The sequence below is a fragment of the Ammodytes marinus genome, assembly GCF_949987685.1.
Source record: "Ammodytes marinus genome assembly, chromosome: 10".
Lineage (NCBI taxonomy): Eukaryota > Metazoa > Chordata > Actinopteri > Uranoscopiformes > Ammodytidae > Ammodytes > Ammodytes marinus.
Window position 1 is genome coordinate 19,504,097 of NC_137214.1, and position 19,643 is coordinate 19,523,739.

Below are 19,643 nucleotides of genomic sequence, written 5' to 3' on the forward strand. Positions count from 1 at the left end.
ATAAATAGTTGTCTTGTATAGTGGAAAGAACAGAGGGCTCAGCCTGGGATCATTGATGCAGGCTGAAACTTGAGGACACTTTGTCAACATGAAGGCCAGGTTCACATTTTTTTTAAATTTCCATTTGAACACACTTCCCAAATGCCCACATGTATATTTCTGTATGGAGTTACTGAGTTATCCTTTGATGTAATCATTCCCAATTATGTTTATTTACTGCTTATATGGAACAGCAACAACAGTGGCCAGTGAGGTCATTTATTCAACATTAATAATGCTGTTATTTCTTGTATAATTCATTTAACAATATAATGTGTATGTTCATCAGGGGATCTAATCAGTTTTGGTTAGAAGCTGAGACAGAAACAACTGAGAACTGGGGACATTTAAATTAATAAGAATATGCCTTTAAAAATGTAGGCATAAAGTCCTTGCATGCCTTGAAAATGGACTTAGAAAATACAATTGTGAAAGAGAAATGGCAATACAAAGTTAAACTACTGAAAAAGAGCCAAATTAGTAAAGCAATAAAAACCTTGAGAGGGAAATAGAGAATAAAGATTAAAACAGATAAATCAGCGAAAGCAAGAACAGCAGTGAAATTAGATGAAATTAAATCTTTGCGGATTAGTCTGCCACAGAAAATATCCCCAAAACATAAAATATGCCTTCCTGTTTGTTGTTTCCGATGGTTTTAGTCAGTTTTTGAGCTTATTTTACAAAAGCCTGTAGGGACCAATTGGCTTAGGGCTGTAAGCCATAGACAAGGAAAATCAGAGGCAATGGAGAAATTGCAATCTGAAATCTATTTACGTGACTTTGGTAACAATAAGACAGACACAGTCTAATTTTTTTTCAAATTCCAACTAATATATTCGGCTTGGGTTACATATAACTTCAGCTTCTTGACCTTTGACAGCCGTTAATGGCTTCACGATGGGTGACAGTTTTATAGAGCACTGTCATTGGATGCTTCCTCATCAATTTAATAATAGTGATAAAAGGTAAAGGCCCTATTATTTCAATTTTCTTCAGCTTACCCATTTTGTATACTATGTTTTCTTTCAGCATTTTATAACCAACTTTGGGCACCTCAGACTCGAAAAGCCTGATCTGCCCACAAAACATGTCAAGTGTGGCCAAGAGCCATAACCGATTAACATTATATTTGGTAGCAGCTGGCAAAACCAAATAATGAAGTTTTGAGGATTCAGGAACCGTCCCCTTTAACAAAAAGTTGGATAACAAGTGATGAACTACTGTACATGTATGTGGCCTTTATTCTACATGATAAGGTCAAGTAGATGAACAAACTGCCAGGCTCGGGAGCAACGGGATGACAAACGTCTGATCTGCCTCTCTTCATCTATCTCGAGAACATAGCAGTATAGCATATTGATCTGGTACGTAAAAAAACGCTGCACACAATAGGAGAGAGAGACGTATGTGAGAAAGGCGAAGAGGACTGAGAGAGAGAGAGAGAGAGAGAGAGAGAGAGAGAGAGAGAGAGAGAGAGAGAGAGAGAGAGAGATGAGCATGAACATGACAGAAAGAAAAAAAGACTGATATGATGGAAGGAATAAGACTGTGAAAAATAAACCAGAGGGAGAGGTCGAGCAAGGGATAAATGGAGAGAAAGGTGCAGAACAATAAAGAGATGGGCTGCAGAAGACAGGTAGAGATGAAAGAAGGGGCCTGTGAAACAGAAGGACAGTGGGTCGGGAAGTGACTGGCCTATTTGTATCCTAAAACCTTTCACTTTCTTTTTTTCTTGGACACGTGTTCGATGCTGGATTCAGCAAATCCTTTAAATTCCCCAAAGTGTTGTACATTTTTCATTTTATCGTAGCAGATATGGCAAACAAAAATCTAAAACAAAACACAGGACAAAAAAAAAGCGAGGTTATTGCAGAATATAGTATGAGAGTAACATGGATTATCTGAGTTTGGGAGAGAGAAGCAACCGAAGGGGGATGAAGTAAAGGCATGTTGAGAGATGAAAGAGAGGAATTACTTTGTTATTTCCTGAAGTTATCACATCAAATCGGCTTTGTCTATGAATGTTTCATTAGTGACTTTTATCATCGCTGTGTGTTAACACAGGACTTTACAGGCAGTCCGGTGAATCCCATGATGCACTGCACTGCATGACAATTATGTTTGTGTTGTTTAAATTAACGTTGAAGGACTGAATCATTCAGCTTTTTGCATTATAGTGTTGCTGTACAGCAACAAGTAATGCCAGAGTTAGTTGGTTTATAGTTCATCAACTTTCTTTCTTTTCTTTCGGTGCTGTTGACATTTTCCCCCATGTGATTTTGCAAAGATTGTTGCAGTTCCATAGCCTGGAAATCTAGACCTAGCCGCTGGCTAATTAAATTTGCTGCGCCTGTTGGTCTGAGCACGATCCATTGAAGCTCATATGTCAGAAAATTCGGAGTTGCCAATCAAATCGTTCTATCTGATATGGGCGGACCAGAGCCCTATGTATGGTGGTCTGGGGCAGACATAACCGGATGACGACAGTGCTGTGCATGCGCCGTCGAAGCCGTGATAGTAAACAACAGAGATGGCTGCGGATACGTTGTTTGAGTTTGAGACGGCTTTGGCCTTGAAATTTAACGATTTGGAAGACGGCACTCAAATATTTGATTAGCAAGAAAGAGGAATGTTCTGTTTTGCCCACCAACCACGGCAAAAGTTTAATTTACCAGTTAACCCCGCAGTTCGCTAAATGAACAAGGCTTAATATGTCACCTTGTTCATTGCTCTGATTGGTCGTAGTGCTATCCAATTGCATGCAGTGGTATTTGAAACGCACGCATAGGTGCCGCCCCTTGAGTTGGGAAGGTCTATTGATCATGGCCGGACCCTTTATTGTTCTAGATATGAGTCTGGATTTGTTTTCTGTGCTACGAACAAGCTGCTTATATGCTGTAAAAAACCCATACCGAGGACAGTTCTGTATAATAAAAACACACATTTCCAAAAGTGTGCACTTGTTAATATCCCAATGAGTTTCACTGATAAGTGTACAAACTCACATAAATACACACCTTCATAGTCCATGTCCCAGTGGTTCTTCCTGATGGAGTCGTTGTCGGAGCTGGACGGTGGCCTGGCAGGGAGGTTGGGGGCAACGCTACACACGACAGGCCCATTGTTCTTTGAAGGGGAAACCCTGCCTCCTGATGACGACATCTGGCAGTGTGGGCGGAGCGAGCGGAAACGGGTGTGGTCCAGATCGTTGGTGGTACCGACCAATGAGCTCATCTCCATGCGGTTGACTTCCTGATTGTCGGCCTTGAGGCTCTTCACCAGACTAGGCTGGAAATAACTGTAGGTGTGAAAAGAGGTATGTTTTGGTTTCGATATAAAATACTTATTTTTGTGGATTACATACACCGAATTTACTGCTGCCTCCTATATTGGTTAGCCTCTGTGGAACTTAAATAAAGGAGGTTCATTTTATAAAGTTGCTGCTTTGAGTCCAAATTAATGATATGCTTAGTGACTGCTGGATACCATGTTGTTTGTTAACCCTTATACATCATGGTTGTAGGTATGCACTTTTCTGCTAGTTTGGTACGTCCTTTGACCTGTTGTTGCTAACAATTGGTTAATCCAGCGTTCTTTAAAAGTTTGGGATGTTGGAGAAAAATGGAAAAATTAAGTCTTAACAATTTAGGAGCAGTTACATTTTTGGTATGTTACATTTTTTTTTCCAAGGGAGAGAGAGAGAGAGACATCCCTGTACAACTTCACAGTTGCTTCATTTGTTGTTGTTTCCAATGGAAGCATATTCTCCTTCAAGTTTCTTTCCATTGGAATTACAAAAGCTTTATAACAGTAAGCAGTGCAAACATTCTCCAAGACAATTATGTCTGTGGGAAAGTGTTGTTGTTAAAAGCATCCTGATAAGGTTTTAAGGTGACGACTATGAAAACACATTTCAATACAGTGTACTATAACCTGGACTAATGAACATTTTTGAGGTCTTTTAAACTTAATTTTAGAAACAAAAAGTTGCACTTACCCATTTGAGTCCTGGACACAGACGGGCTTCTTCTTCTTCTGCTGCTGAACGTAACGCTTCCTGATGCAAACAAAGATGCCCACCAAGAAAAGTAGTCCGAGCACGCTGACACTGATCTCCATGATTTCCATATAGCCAATCATTGGAGATACCTGATAGATGGACAGGACAATTTATGAATTGAGTATAATTTAAGTTTTCATAAGAGGGCACAGAGAAAGACTGTCAATAAATTCATTATTTGTTGTTCTGACCTGAGGAAGTGGGTCACAGTGGATGGAGCCGGCAGTGACTTTACAATCATAGCCTCCAGGACATGGACTGGGCGTGCACTCATCTATCTGATTATGGCACCTGCAGGAGTAAAAGGAATTTGGAATTAGGATATTAGGATGGTCTTTGTTTTAATATGTTATTGTTTTGTAGTGTGCAGGTTGTGTTATGTACTCAGCAGTGCTTAACGATAGAGGATTATGCTAGTATGCTGATGCAAATGTGCATTTGCCTTCAATTGTTAACATGCTGACATTTAGGATTTGGTAATTCTAATGTCAGCACAAACACTAGTATTTAACGTCTTAGCTTATATGCATGGTAGCATGCAGTTGGCATGTATTGAAAAGTTAAAGGGATAGTTCAGTAATTTTGAAGCGGGGCTGTATGAGATACTTATACATAGTTAGTATGTTACCTTATGGAGATAGCTGTCAGCACAGTCACTATAAGGGGTTCAGGGGAGACGTTGCTGTAGAAGAAGTCAGCCTTGTAGGCTATTGTATAAGGTAACAGACTAACTATGAATACGTACTTCATACAACCCCACTTCAAAAATACTGAACTATCCCTTTTAAACTCTCGTCAGAGTTCAACAACAATTATTTTTAAACCTTTCCCACAAGTTAACATGATGGAAAACTTTCTGCATTAAATTAGATACAGTTTAAATAAAAACAAATGAAAAATCTACTGAGTGGGGCTTAAGTTAAAAAAAAATGTTAGTGGATTTTTGAAACCTTTGTCTGTGGACTGCTGTGTCAGTGAATAGGGGGTGTTAAAGTACATTTGGCAGATGATACTCAGAGCTTTACTGTGGCCCTTCCATCATCCAGGCATAGGCACGAAACACAACCCCAGGGACCTACTGGCAGAGCTCTGATTGCTAAGTGCCACGGCTGCAAAACTGACAGAACCTATCATTTTGTTTTACATATAACTGCTGGGTGTTGAGCTTTACCAACTCATTTCCCAGGTGTTAAAGTTCCTCGCTGTACACTACTGAAAGTATGTTCCAGCGGTTACAGAGCAAAACACATCAATGTATTATTTTCTGGAGGGGGGGGGGGGACAGAAAAGTTTTTTGATGAGCTGAGTTGTCAAGTTGTGCACTTTTCTTTGTTGTTGGAGATCGCTGTGATGGATAACTGTTTGCTCACGTGGACCGTATGCAACCAGAATACACAGTGGCCACCGTTTATGCTGCTATCTGCTGCTTTGCTTACAAGTCACACAGCAAAATCCCTTTTGCTGCAATTACGATGCCCCCGTGGTCATTCACTGTGTTAATCAAAACCCTACCTGTCAAAATGCAACGTTGGTAACACCCAAGAGTCGTGACGCAATTCCACAGGCTGCCTTAATGCGAGGAGGAATATGCCAATGCTGCTGTAATTTGGTTTTGTCAGACGTTGTTGGTGTGAGTGGAATACAACTAGCTAGTTTTAAGGGGATTCATAAATGTGTGTGTGTGTTTGTGTGTTTTTTAGATGTGCATGTGTCCAATCACACATACATACATTCAAGGTCATGCACACATTTTTCAGTATGCCAGCGATGTTGCATCTAATGAGGACTGTGCTGTTGGCATCACAATCATACATCTGCGTCTAATTATTGTTTTTACGTGATCAGTTTGTTCACATCACAGATTTGGCTCCACTCGTTTGCAGGAATAATTGTATCATTCTGTCCTGATTCCCACCTCCCCCTCCCCCCCTTAATTTGTCTAATTTGTTGGTTGGTTTCCAGCCTGTCTGATCCTCTTCTCTGAACATATGACTTCTTCTTATAGCATGTCTACACCAGAGATGATTTTGTAGCTGCCTCTCTTAACATGTGTCTACAAGATACGCTCCCAATTCATCAATCAGGCTAACTACCAAGGCAGTGTCACGTTTCATTTTTGCTAAATGCTTGTCTATTTTCTTCTTTTTTAAGTTTGTGCAACTGCAGTGATGGTGTTTTGCTTTGGTGCTTGTACTATATCTCCAGGGTAGACATAGTGATTGATTGATTGATTGATTGATTGATTCTTTTTAATGACCACACAGCCAGGCTGGTGGAATTTGTTATCAGTACAGCTTGGTACGTGATGTTTGGTGAGTAAAGAGGCTGCACTTTATAGATAGTTTGAACATCTATAGCATTCACGGTACAAACAGCATTTTGATGAACTGCGTATGCACAAACGAAACCAGAGTACTCAAAGTTGTTCAGCTTCTCTTGAAGGAAGGGGAACACAGCACACATTTTTAAAAGTGAATAAACTACAGCAAGTAAGAGTTAAAAGAGGTTGAATTTGCACTACTGGTCAAAAAGGAGAAGAAATTAAGAATCTGTATGTGTGCGTTTACCGTGCATCAGCGTTGTCCAGCGAACAGTTGCACATGTAACCCTGATCTTTGGGTATGCACACCCGGCCGTGGGCACATGGACTGGAGTTGCACGGGTTGTCGGCCAGCTCACAGCGGGCGCCATGGAAGAGTCCTGCACACCTGCAGTGCGGTTCTGCAGAGCAAAGAAAACACACACACACACACACACACGCACACACACACACACACACACACACAGACGTCTAAGGTAAGGGAAAATGATCAAAGACACAGTGACTTTTCCCGACAGGCAGCTAATAATCAAAGCAAAGGTTAACCTGATCAAGCCACAGAACACCAGAGTGTATTTGATATCTAGAAGGAAAAATCACCCCAAATAAACTTCAGCCCTGTTTGGCATCAATTATTCTTAAATTGTTCTTCTTCTTTAGGATAACCGGTCAAAAACAACCTTACAACATGACATCACGTAGCGCTACACAGCATCTACGAAGCAGTTTGTTCCTGATCATTTGCATTCATTATATTATTTGGTAGACTTACAATTAAACGCACATACCCACACCTTGTGGCAATTTGTGGTTCATTGTCTGATGACTACAAAGATGTGACTGGTAGATATGTGATGGATTTATACATATGATATCAGCTTGTATCAGCAGATATTGCGGATTTGGCATTGGCCTAAATGTAGGCAGAGAAGTTGGAAGAAAAATATAAACAATGTAGAGGTAGTTTAGAAATAATGACACCACTACATAGTTTGCCCAGCAGGGCACGGCTTTGTACATATCTAAAATAGGTCTTAAAAATACTCACATCTGTATAAAGTTAAGTTAAAACAAAGAAACAAATTGAAGTTACAATGAAAGAGCAGGAACATGAGTCCATGTTCTGCAGTTAAAATAAAGACAAATCCACACCTATTATTGTTTTTGCCGCCTGTCTGATTACATTTTCTTATTGTTCAAAATGATGAGGCTCAGTGACTTCACAGGTAAACCCAGGGCAACGAAATACCAAAAGCTAGTTTTATAATGAATTCATTATTTTTTTACCCAAGCACAGAGATCTGTATAATTTCCAGTTTTAAAGTTTCGTATCCACCATATAGACTGCACTCTGTGCCACAGTCTTATTTGATAATCATTTTATTTAATAATGTTATCTGTAAAATTGAAAAGCTGTGTATCAGCTGATATTCTAAGTAAAGAATAATGCATCCTGCCAGACATCCTCTTTTGTGATACATAATGCATACATTTTGTGTTTTGCCGAGTGCTAATGCATTTGGCCAATTGGTGATAATAACCTTAAAATGCAAAAAGCAAATAATCACAGGGAAGGACTGAGTCTGGTAATTATTCTAAATCAAGAAAATCTTTCATTGTGGAGTTTATTGTTAAGACGTTCTGGTGGTTGCAGAAATTGCTATCTTCAAAATGTGGGCCCCTTTAAGGAAAATTGTTTTGGCCTCATTCCCTTTTTTTGTATTTCATAATTATCTCAAGGCTAGAAAAACATGAAAAATAGGTTGGGTCTCAGTCCCAAGCCCACTAGTTCATAGTGAAAACATACATGTTTATATAATGCTTACAAATATAAAGGATTTGCATTGGTTTTTGGTACCATTTTCAGCAGCGGATTAGTTCATATCTGGAGGTCTCAACTTGACACACCAGGGGCCTCATTTATCAAACTTTGCGTAGGATTTGCGTTAGAAGGTTGCTTTCGTAGGATTTAGGGCAGTGCGTGCGAAAGATATTTTCCGATTTATGAAGCAGTGCGCACTCACGTCCTACGCCTATTTCCCTTTATAAATCACAATCAACTCTAAATGTGGCGCAGCCTTTGCGGGCTTCACGTACCGCCCATATTTACCCATACATAGTCATCGACACGCCCGAATGAATATCATTTACTGAGTGCATGAAGGCGGTAGTGGCAATCGCCGACTGAAAGGGAAATGGAAAAATAAACTCCACACGGTGTGGATCACTGCGGTCACCCCGAAGTAGCCGTTGGAGAAGTGGCGAACAGGGAAAATATAGTTTGGTGGCAGTGTGAGCGTAAAGGCGATAGAGTGCAGCCTGTGGCGATCTCTGTGAACGCTGTGGCCGAAATAAAAAGAAGTGATCCGACATAAAAGTGGACGCAAACAAGTGCATATCCTCACTCACACAACAGTGTTTGTGCCACGAGCGGGGGGCACTGAGACCCCCCATGAGATACAGATTCGGAGAATTCATCCAGGGGCAGTGACGGGCGGCGGAGGGTTAATAATAAACTTCACAGTCCCTTTCAAAACACAATTGCGACGTGCTTAAACACAAAGAAAAACACATAAATAAAACGGACTAAAAGCCGTGAAAAAAATCACAGTAGCCTATGTGATGTACAGTAGGCTTATCATTAGTGTATGAAAAGGTGCACTCCTGTCTGCCTGACTGAGGCATCGAGAACAGCGTCAGTGTAAAAGTAATAGGCTGTATTCCACCTCAATATTATCAGAATTAATTCCACAACATGCAGATAGGTTATTCTTTAATAACTGCAGAGTTTATTCGAACGTTGCTATTTTGTTTTTATTTGCACTCATATGTCTCCGTTTGTAGGCTATTTAAGATCCTAATTCGTTTTGTTTTTGTTGGTATCACTCCATGGAAAAATCGGTCGAGGCATATTAATTGTAAGAATGGCTTTATCCGTTTTGCAAAGGAACTCCCGATGTATGACATGCATGCATGGCTTAATACGATTAATTTTACACAGACACATTCGTTCTCGTACTTCATTCATCTGCCGACTGGAGTCGCCAGTTCTCCTTTCTCCACTTTTTGTCCGTACGCATGGGTTATATTGTGCGTGGAACACCGCACTTCTTCCCGTCAAGTATACTTTTGATAAATCGCAAATGTTGCTTAGTGAGCCACGTACGCACTCTATTGTGCGTACGCACCGTTGATAAATGAGGCCCCAGGGGCCTGTTTCAGTTAGCAGGGTTTACAAACTCTGGGTTTAATCCTGCGCTCATAGTTGCTCAACTCAGAGCTGAGCAACTCTGGGTTTTCGGTTTCATAACAGTGGATCAGCGTTGGGTCAATCAACTCTGAGCGTGTTCACTCTGGGTTGAGCGTGTGCGTAAAAGCCATCGTCAATGGATCGCTGATAACATGATTCACCATGATCACAGTTTAAATTATTATATTATTTCTATATTCATATTAGGCTATTTAACGAGGCTCGTCTGTGACTTTGGGATGACACAAGTGAACGATAGCATGCAGCCGCAGAATTACATTTCAACCTGACAAATCTGTTCAGTGGCATTGACGTTAAAAAACTCCTATTAATAAAAAAAAATAATGATATACAATACAAATAGGTTTATGAATCTGAATGTAGAGCATGTTCACGATGTGTAAGGTGGCCGCCTTGTGAATGAACGAGGGCTGAGAACAAGGCTACTGATCAGATAAATGATCGATCAAACGTAAAATCATCAGTACATGATAAAAATATCCCGATGGAGATTTCTATGGCGTGATTTTGCTTTAAACTGTACAGGGACCCGTTGTTTCAGTCGGAGCTGCAGCGTAACAAACTCAGGTTAGGTCTAACCACCTATCCAGAAGGTTAGACCAACGGCGTATGTTGCCGCAGTAACTGACTCTAAAGTGCGCTGAACCTGCTACCTGAAACGGAAAACCCAGAGTTTCCACTAACTCAGAGTGAACAAACTCTGAGCGAACAAAATCTGAAACAGGTCTCAGTGCTGCCTTTTTAAGATTATGATTTATATCCTAAATCTCTCACTACAGATTGGTCTTTCTAGGATTTATATTGATTTATTCTAAGTTTGTTATTTTTTGGTTTTAGTCCCTATACAGTAGATTTTCTTTCCTTGCATATAAGCAAGTGAGAAAGGAAGGTCCCATCACAGGAGGAGGAATGCATCACATCATATTTCAAATAGGTATTTTCAGCTTATTACTATGACATATGTGCTCCATGAACAATTTTCTTGTTGTTGCCAAAGTTAGAACATTTTAGTTATTTCCTCACAATAGATGTATTTATTGATGTTGTCTTTGGCCATTTCTTACTGGTTTGATGTGGATGATGATGACATACCAACATGTGCATTAATCAGAAATCAACAACATATCTGAATGAAATTGAAGTTGTTTGCTCCTGTCGCTATGAGGTTTATTCTTAATTTAAACTGCTCCTTAGTTGGTCTTGAATGTTACAGGGAAATACATCAGATGTAGACTGAGGCTTTTTAAGTTTGAGCCAAATGATGTCATCATCAGTGCACTCACCTCCACTGGCATTCTCCCAGCAGACCCCTTTATTCTGACAAGGGTTGTTGTCACAGGCTCCTGCGCTGCTGCTGCAGCACTGGTACACTCCGAACACCCTCCTGCTCCCCGGCCCGGCCCACTCTGCTGTGTCACCCGCTCTGATTGGCTCCCCATTGAGCTCCAAACCCTCCAGGCAGCCAATGAAACCATTTGAATGCTGGTGGACCGGGACAGAGGCGAAGAGCAAAGCACCATGGGACCGCATCATCCGGCACGGCTCGGTCAGGGCGGTGAAGGCTGGATGATGCTGGTCCACGGTCAGCCTAAGAGCGGTGGAGTTTACCTCCAGCAAGACTCTGTGCCACAGGCCGTCTGACAGCGGATCAGATCCGATCACTAAGGATCCAGGGGAGGTGTTTCCACAGCGGTACCTGAACTGCAGCTGTCCGTCAATCAGCTGAGGAAGGAAAGTGAGGGTCAGTTAGCAGAATGTTAATAATGCTCAGATTCTCTAGAAAAGTTAACAACTTTTTTTTGTTAATTTAAAAGAAAAATTTAAAATAAAATATTGAACCATAAAGGAAGCCCCCTCACTTCAAATATCTTCCCGCAACCCTCAGTAGCTGCTGCTTTATGTAAGTCTACCACACAACTCATTTAACTGCTGCAATCATCTTAAACCCTCTTACACACTAAGGCAGGCAGGATCATTATTCAAGCAATATTTAAATAACTGTGTTTAAAACATGCAGTTGGGACCCTATTAATTATGAAATATAGTCAGATAAATGCTGCAAAAAAACATGTTTAGATGTAACCAGGTTTAAACCTGCAAAGCTCCTACTCTGCACTTCTGTTTTTGTGTTAGCACTGCTTTAAACATAATGCTTTAAACTACTGCAAGCCTTGCAGTTATATGGTATACTCTGTGTTATTTATTCAATTTGTATGTATCATAGAAGACACAAACTTATAAGTTACATTTTAGCCATATATTCAAATTATAGTCAGTCAGTCTATACAGTCATAATAGTACAAACATGCACTTAAGTTTTTTTTTTATTCAACTGATGGAGAGTGCAGTGCCTTAGGACGTTAAACAAATACTATCTGTATTCCATGCCAGCTCCCTGTGTTGCTGTTGTTCTGTAGTGCACAGTCACACACATTTATTCAGAATTTCATCAGCATCAGCAGGAACCTTTCCACACACTCAGCGTTCACACAAACCAATAAGCCATCAGCTTTTTATCTTTTCATGTTTTCTGTGTGTAACTGAGGGCTCTTAAAACCTTCCCCATAAAAAATACACGTGGGGTGTGTATTTTGCATATTTCCAAGGATCAGCCAACGCCACTATAAGCAGTGGTGAATTATTGATACCAACCTGGCAATCTGGGCTCCTGCTTCTTTAATTGCTACGGGACAAAGGGTTTATCTCGCTTTACTTAAGAGATTTATTTTCATTCCTGGAATTTCTTTCGTTCTGCTTTTCTGTACATCTCTTAAGCACAGCACGGACAGGTTCCTGAGCTTCAGGCTTTGTAGGGTATCCCATGGGGGGGGATGCTGGTTTGCTTTCTGTCCCTAGCAGAGGTTCCTGTTTAATTCCCTGGCTGGTATGATGTGAAATAAGAAAGGGAATGTTTCATTTGGGAAAGGATGGACCAGCAGAAATTATCCCATAGATCAATGACAGTACACAGAGAGGGGAGGGGGGGATAAGGGCTGCTCTGGATTCTCATGAGAAGATGCTGAAGCGCTGTGAAAACCCCCACATCCGAGGCAAACTCCACAGGGACTAATGCTCAAAAGCATCACACGCTTAACGACTCCATACATCACGTTGCAAGTTTCCTGCATGAAGCTCCACTACTGCTTGGTATGAAGCTCATTGTTTTCTGCTCACTTGTGACATACTTGCACGCTCAAACACAAACACAGGTGTTATATAAATACGATTTTGAGGCCTTGCTGCATCAAAAGTCAGAGGGTCACAGAAAGTCAGAAGGACTCATCCTCTGGGGACAATGGATGTCCTACAAATCTCAATAACTAATGGATTGATTAACATGAAACTTTTTCCAGTCCGTACCAACATAGTGGACCAACAACAAATATGCTACTAGAAAGGCAAAAACTAAATATTTATGCTGTCACGGAACAATATAAGTGAAATTCATCAATACAGACATTTCTCAGTCACATTTTACTATCTTTTATACTATGACTTTGAACAAGACAAGCCCCTATCTCACTGGGCTGCGACTGTTTGCGACCAGTTGGAGACACAAAATTGCGACAAAATGTGCCAATTTGCGACAATTTTCACTTGCAGTCTCACTGAGTTGGTTCCTCACGACACGTTTGCGAATGTCTTTGCCGGAAGGTCGCATTTATGTCTCACGAACGTCTGGCGAGTGTCGCACGAACGGAATGTCAGTCTCCTTTTTGTCTCAAATCAGTCGCAATTTAGTTTCATATGTCGCCAAACCCTCGCAAAGTTGTCTCACACTTCTCGCACTTTCTGACTCGCGGAGACTAAATTGAGAAGGGTTTGCAACGCGTGCGACACACCTGCGACGACTCTGAGACTATTTTGAGACTGATTTGTCGCACACTTTTTTTGAACATGTTCAAAATTCATGCGACAAGACTGCGCGGCTCTGCGACTCATGCAAGGAAATTGAGACCTCCGCGAACGTTTGGAGACAGTTTAGAGACTCGTTTGCGAATGCAGTCTCCAACTTGTCGCAAACAGTCGCAGCCCAGTGAGATAGGGGCTACACTGACCTTCCTCCTCCTCATGGTAAGATTTACAGTAAGCCTGAGTTGGTCTTAAAGTCAAGTTACAGTAAATTAAAATATGATAAGTTAATATTTACTTGATTTGTTCCTCTAAGATGTGGCTCTTGATGGAACATAGTGATAGATAGATTATGTGGTTTATAAAAAGCCACTGAAGCAAAATGTAGCTCATGCCCTGAGGGCAATGATATGTGCAAATAGCATGTTGTATCTTCAGGAAACGTCTTTCAAGTTAGCACAAAAAGCTGGCGGGGGTTTTTCCTTAGATGACCACGATCAGAAATTCATTTTGAAGCCATTCCTGCTCACAATCAATCCAGCTGCGGCCCATTCCTGCACGCGCAATCAGAAAACCACAAACCCAGGAGGGAGAACCTTGGGAACACAGAATGCTGCTTTTGAAGTTTTACGAGAATGAAGATGATAGAATATTCTGCCTGAGTGAACACGGATGTCAAACAGATTTATTCATGTCCCTCAAAGAATGCAACTATTTACTATTCACTTTCAATGTGCCGTTTATTGTGGAACAGTAGACTTTGTATTGTAGTGCCAAGATGAATCTTTCTTTCCCTCAACAATTCAAATAAGCATGTCAATAAATCTCCAAGACGTCACGTTTTTCATTAGGGCACCTGCAGATTTCTTGTTGCTCCCCTGGGCGTGCATTTTGAGGGAAAAAGGATAACATGTGGCTCACATGCTGCCTTCAGAGCCAGTGTTCGTCACAACTCTCAAGGGCAGTGATGAGCTGATTGCGCTAAGAAAACAGTGAATAGTAAACCAGATGTGTATCGCCATGCTTTTTAATCCGATATGGAACTTAAAATGTGTGCTGGTCGGGACCTTACTGCTGCCTCTGATATTCAATCAGGCATTTGGTACACATAAACACATGAAACGATCTTCCACACAGAGATAAAGAAGAGGCATTCTTGATATGCGCCAACATGTGATCAAATGCAAGATCTGGCAAAAGAACCAGCAGGGATTAAATAAGACAATCACTAATTCGACAACAAACTCCCCACTCCCACACTGGCCTTTTTTTTGTCAACATGGTGAAAAAGGGCACGCTCTGTCTAAAATGTCAGTGTTCACAATAGACCAGGTTTAAATCAAGTGTTGACAGTGTTGACCCAAATACAAAGCAGTCCCTGAGTGTCCCTTTAAAGTAAAAACAAGTATTACAGTAAACACAGGAGAATCTCACCAGATATCTAATATTTTGGAAATTCTGACATGTTTTCTGATAACATGACTGCGGGCACACATACTATTTTGCACAATTGAAGCAGAACATCCAGTGTTTTTTGTGAATCCGCGAAGGAAACAGTTTGGATTGAAACACGTTGCTTGTTGTTGCCATTCCCCAGTGAGAACCCCTGTATAATAAATCAGCCGCTCTCAAATGTTGTCATTGTGATAGTAAATTAGTGTCAAACAACATCATTACACTATGGGCCCCTGGCAATTAGGATGAGATTTAATATCTCCATAGCAGCAGTACTCGAAAAGCTAAATCAATTTACCTGCAAACTCAGGGGAGAGAAAAATAAATATTTACACTTCCTTCAATTGAATGAAAAATAATTATTTTCTTGTTTAGTTGTAATATAATTGCTGTGTCTGTGTGTGTGTGTGTGTGTGTGTGTGTTTTATCATCCTCAGCGGTTTTGACATTTCCAATCAGCAGAAAAAAATAGAAGAGCTCAAGTGAACAAAACAAACACTTACATAGTACCGTAGATACTTTTCTGCAATGGTTTGCCCTTGGGAAAATTCTAAATGAATGCTGCAGTGCTGCTGAGAGCCAACACGTACTTATGCAAAATAGAATCACCAGGAACAGCACAACGTAATGAGTTAAAATGTTAAAGTTAAAATTCAGTCTGATTTGGGGTTTATAAGGATATGCTTTACTACTCATTACTGATGTTCCATAAAAGTGTTTCACTGTTGGGATTCATTTGCCTACATTATTTAGTTTTGGCCAAACACTTTTAGAATGTTGGAATGTCTATAGCAGGTTATTTCTAAGGTCTGACACTGCAGTGATGGTCTCTGTCGGTGTACAATGATCAAAGTCACCACGTTAGGTCATCCACGTTAAAAGCATGCCTAAATAGCTATTGGAGAGTCAGGTTTACAGGCTTACAGGTGCCTTTTTCTGGAATATCTTTTTGTTCTGAACTGTACAGAACCTACTAGTACAAGTACAGAGTTCCCATCCTTCACTGGCTTAGCCTTACTAACTACACATCCTTTACCCAAAGTCTATTAAGAACAAGCAACAGACAGGACAGCTGTGGGATGAACAAAAAACAGTGACCCGCTGTCCCTTTTTAAATGCAGCCTCACACACACACACACACACACACACACACACACACACACACACACACACACACACACACACACACACACACACACACACACACACACACACACACACACACACACACACACACACACACACACACACACACACACACACACACACACACACACACACACACACACACACACACACACACACAGATGAATACCTGTAAAGTTCCCCAGTCGTTGGTGCTGTTGGTGGACACGACGAGACCTTGCCCCTGGAACGTCTTGAATCTCAGAGACAGTTTGAAATCCTGGTTGTCCTCATCCATCCTGTGAAGGTATTTCAAGTAGGATTTACCATCCAACCTCACTGCTGACTCTGAAAAAGAGAAAAATAAAAACAACCAACAATGAGCAAACGAAGCGCCCTGATGAATGGTACAGAGCTTCATATCTGGTGGAGAAACACAACGCATGGATGGGATGGAGCACTTTAGTCGATCAGAGTCAATTAGTCAATCATGATAAAGCTAAGGAAAATAATTATGGTTTTTCTTTCGCCCTCTTTTCAGACATTTTATAGATAATGCTTATCTCTATTTTACCTTTGGGACTTAACTGACAACTTACTACAGAACAAAACAAACCTTCTCTACAGACTCATGGCCTTTTATCTTTCAGACACCTAGCCTATGCAGTACTTGGAATTCCTGCTGTCAATGTCCCAATGACTATCATCATCCACTGCTCTGATTACAGTAACACAGAGGGAGGGCCGAATGAAGGACGAGTGAGTTTACAAATGGATGGATTCATAAGGATTCCAGCAGAGCACATTAGTGTACAGACAGAACTTCTGCTTTTTTATTGGCTGAAACTATGATGACCCCTGTGGAGAAGATCTATTACATTTTTTCCCCAATGTCTGCTGGTGCAAAAAAATAAAAAAAATAAAATAATCACTTCACTTCTTGTGTGAAAAACAACTTTTCCTTCAAGAGGGATTTTAATCCAGTAACTTTTATTTTGACTGACTTCTTAGGGAAGGAGAAGAAAGTCTTGTTCATAAGAAACTGTCAGGGCAACGTCTTTGGGAAAGGTCAGACTAAATGCGCTGCTGTTTTCAAAATGTTAGTCATCAGTCAACTTTCCACAACTGACAAACATTCATATGAGTTGACAAACACATGAAATGCATCATTGTCATCAAACTGCATGATAAAAAAACGCTCAAAAATGAATGTGATTATTTATTTGAGTCATGACTTTTGCCAGCATCTTCACTTACATTGTCAGTGTGGTGGTAACATTATTTCTGTAACCAATACTTTATGCTTTCACCGATTCATTTGTCTATTCCTTTTTCAGTTAATTGGGACAAAAGTTGAGTCTGACAGAACTTTAATAAACATGCAACAAAACACACAGAGGCAGAACATCCTCATGTTAAATACGCTGCCTAACCAGATTATTTTTTTTGCATAATTGATCATCAACATTGTGGATGATCCAATTTTCTTCTGACAGACTAAAGGATTAACCACCGGTAAGTGATGGACAATGTAGCATTTTTTATTTAGATTTTCACTCATTACTTATCAGATGAATTTAGCACTAAATTGGTTCCGTTTTGACTCCATCACTCACTGGAGTAAACAACACTGTCAGTATCGCTGCTTTTAAGAGACTTCTGTTTTTCTTGCCCGTCCTCTGTCCTCACACGACACATACTTATCACCGATAACCAGAGACTCCTGAGACCAAAGTCTCATAGTCAAAATATGGTCATGATAACAATTTGAAAAGATGGGAAAAATGACTCTTAACAATCCGATCCTGAGTGTATTTCTCCTGGAGAACCCTAGCTGATTTAAACTCTGCCCTTACACCAGTAATCCTCACAGGAATGCAGCCCACAAATTACACCAGTAATCCTCACAGGAATGCCATCACGAATCACAGAGGAAAATCTGACAAGTAGGCACCGCCATAGACGGATAATGAGATAATGGGCCCCTGGGCACAAACTCTGACCCTATCCAGTCAGGTACACTGACTTTTCCACACAGATACCTACAGTGTTTCTCACAGGATTTTGGGATACTGTTGGTGGGACCCTGGTCCTTGTCGGGGGATTCGGGGGCATGCCCCCCCGGATTTTTTTTAACCTTTTAAATTAGGGCTGTCAAATTAACGCGTTAATTTCGATTAATTAATCACAGAAAAAGTAACGCGATTAATCGCACTTCTACAATGCCCTTTGACCCGGTGCAAAAGTGGTGGGCAGCTGCACCGAGCTAGACCTGTAGCTTGCATACACAGCCCGCACGGGTGAAAGGGAGAAAAGTAGAGAGAGAAGCAGGGGAAAGGGCGGGACCGAGGGCTCTATGGATGGTTTATGGGATGCTTCGGGCAAATAAGCATGAAGGTAGGAAGACATCTTACTTTATTCTCCGCAGTGTCTGTGCATTATTGATTTAGTGGGTGCAACAATGTAGGTTCAAAAGTATCTCTCAATCTTCCTCTGTGTCTCAATTTTGTTTGCTAGCTGTCTCGTCTCCCGCGTAAACGGACACCCGCCCCGTGTGTGTGTATGTGTGTGTGTGTGTGTGTGTGTGTGTGTGTGTGTGTGTGTGTGTGAGAGAACGACCCATGATGATTTCTATCTTGTTACATTTTAATGAGTATCCTTATATTTAGGCTATTCCTTTTTGGACCCTGTTATTTAAATGAGTGACATAGCTCTTTGACTATGCAACATGAAAAGTTACTATCAGTATCTCTGGCATAGGGCCCCCTGAGCCCATGGGCCACTGGGCCTGTGCCTGGTGTGCCCGTGCAGTAATCCACCCCTGGGCGCCGCCGCTGCTATGTGCTTTCAATGTTCTGTTAGCTTAATGATGGTCCACTTCCACAATGAACATGTTCTGAGTGATGTATATCAAATCTTAGGGATTTACTCGCTTAGTATAGCGTGCTTTAAATTATAAGAAGAAGACAGCTCTTTGATATCTGGGAGCAACTGATATCTTTATCGAGTTGACAGAAAAATAGAAGTCCTCATTGTGAACCAAGTCGGGGAAGATTAGTCTTCTTTATGCTGGGAAAGTCCAGCAGAACTGACTGAGGGGAGACCACAGAACAGGCCGTTGCTTATATTCAGCTATGTCTACTTCTATTCCTAACTTGTAGAAATGACAGCAATGGTATTATTTATCATGGACTGTATTTACTCACCCCTTAACCGTCAACCCCACAACTGAAATTTCATCGTCACCCTGGCAGGATGAAAGGTTATACAAAGCAGCTTGCTTCAACTAAAGACATTGAAGAAACTAACAGTGTTTCAGAAATCGATAGGAGAGGAGCAGCAAACTGGAAGGGAAGATGAGTCGATCATTAGCTTTTACTACAACTGTGCCAATTCCCGGTTAGTGTTTAATTGTTCAATAGGGTTACACCTCATGTAAACGTTTTGTACAGCATGAATGAGGAATAAGTCTATTTTTCTGCAACTTTCTTTTAATACTTTGCCCCCTAATTGCTTTTATT

At 40.8% G+C, this 19,643-nt stretch overlaps 1 protein-coding gene across 1 annotated transcript in view; it reads right to left on the bottom strand.

Moving 5' to 3' along the window:
• fat2 (FAT atypical cadherin 2) overlaps nucleotides 1-19,643 on the bottom strand; it is a 94,071-nt gene that overhangs the window by 9,755 nt on the left and 64,673 nt on the right. The window contains exons 23-28 of the mRNA XM_080035040.1: nucleotides 16,313-16,470; nucleotides 10,974-11,412; nucleotides 6,667-6,820; nucleotides 4,291-4,390; nucleotides 4,037-4,188; nucleotides 3,057-3,337 (exon numbers count right to left, since the gene is read on the bottom strand). Of these exons, the coding sequence (XP_079891166.1) occupies nucleotides 3,057-3,337; nucleotides 4,037-4,188; nucleotides 4,291-4,390; nucleotides 6,667-6,820; nucleotides 10,974-11,412; nucleotides 16,313-16,470 (1,284 nt within the window). The remainder of the gene's footprint in view (nucleotides 1-3,056; nucleotides 3,338-4,036; nucleotides 4,189-4,290; nucleotides 4,391-6,666; nucleotides 6,821-10,973; nucleotides 11,413-16,312; nucleotides 16,471-19,643) is intronic.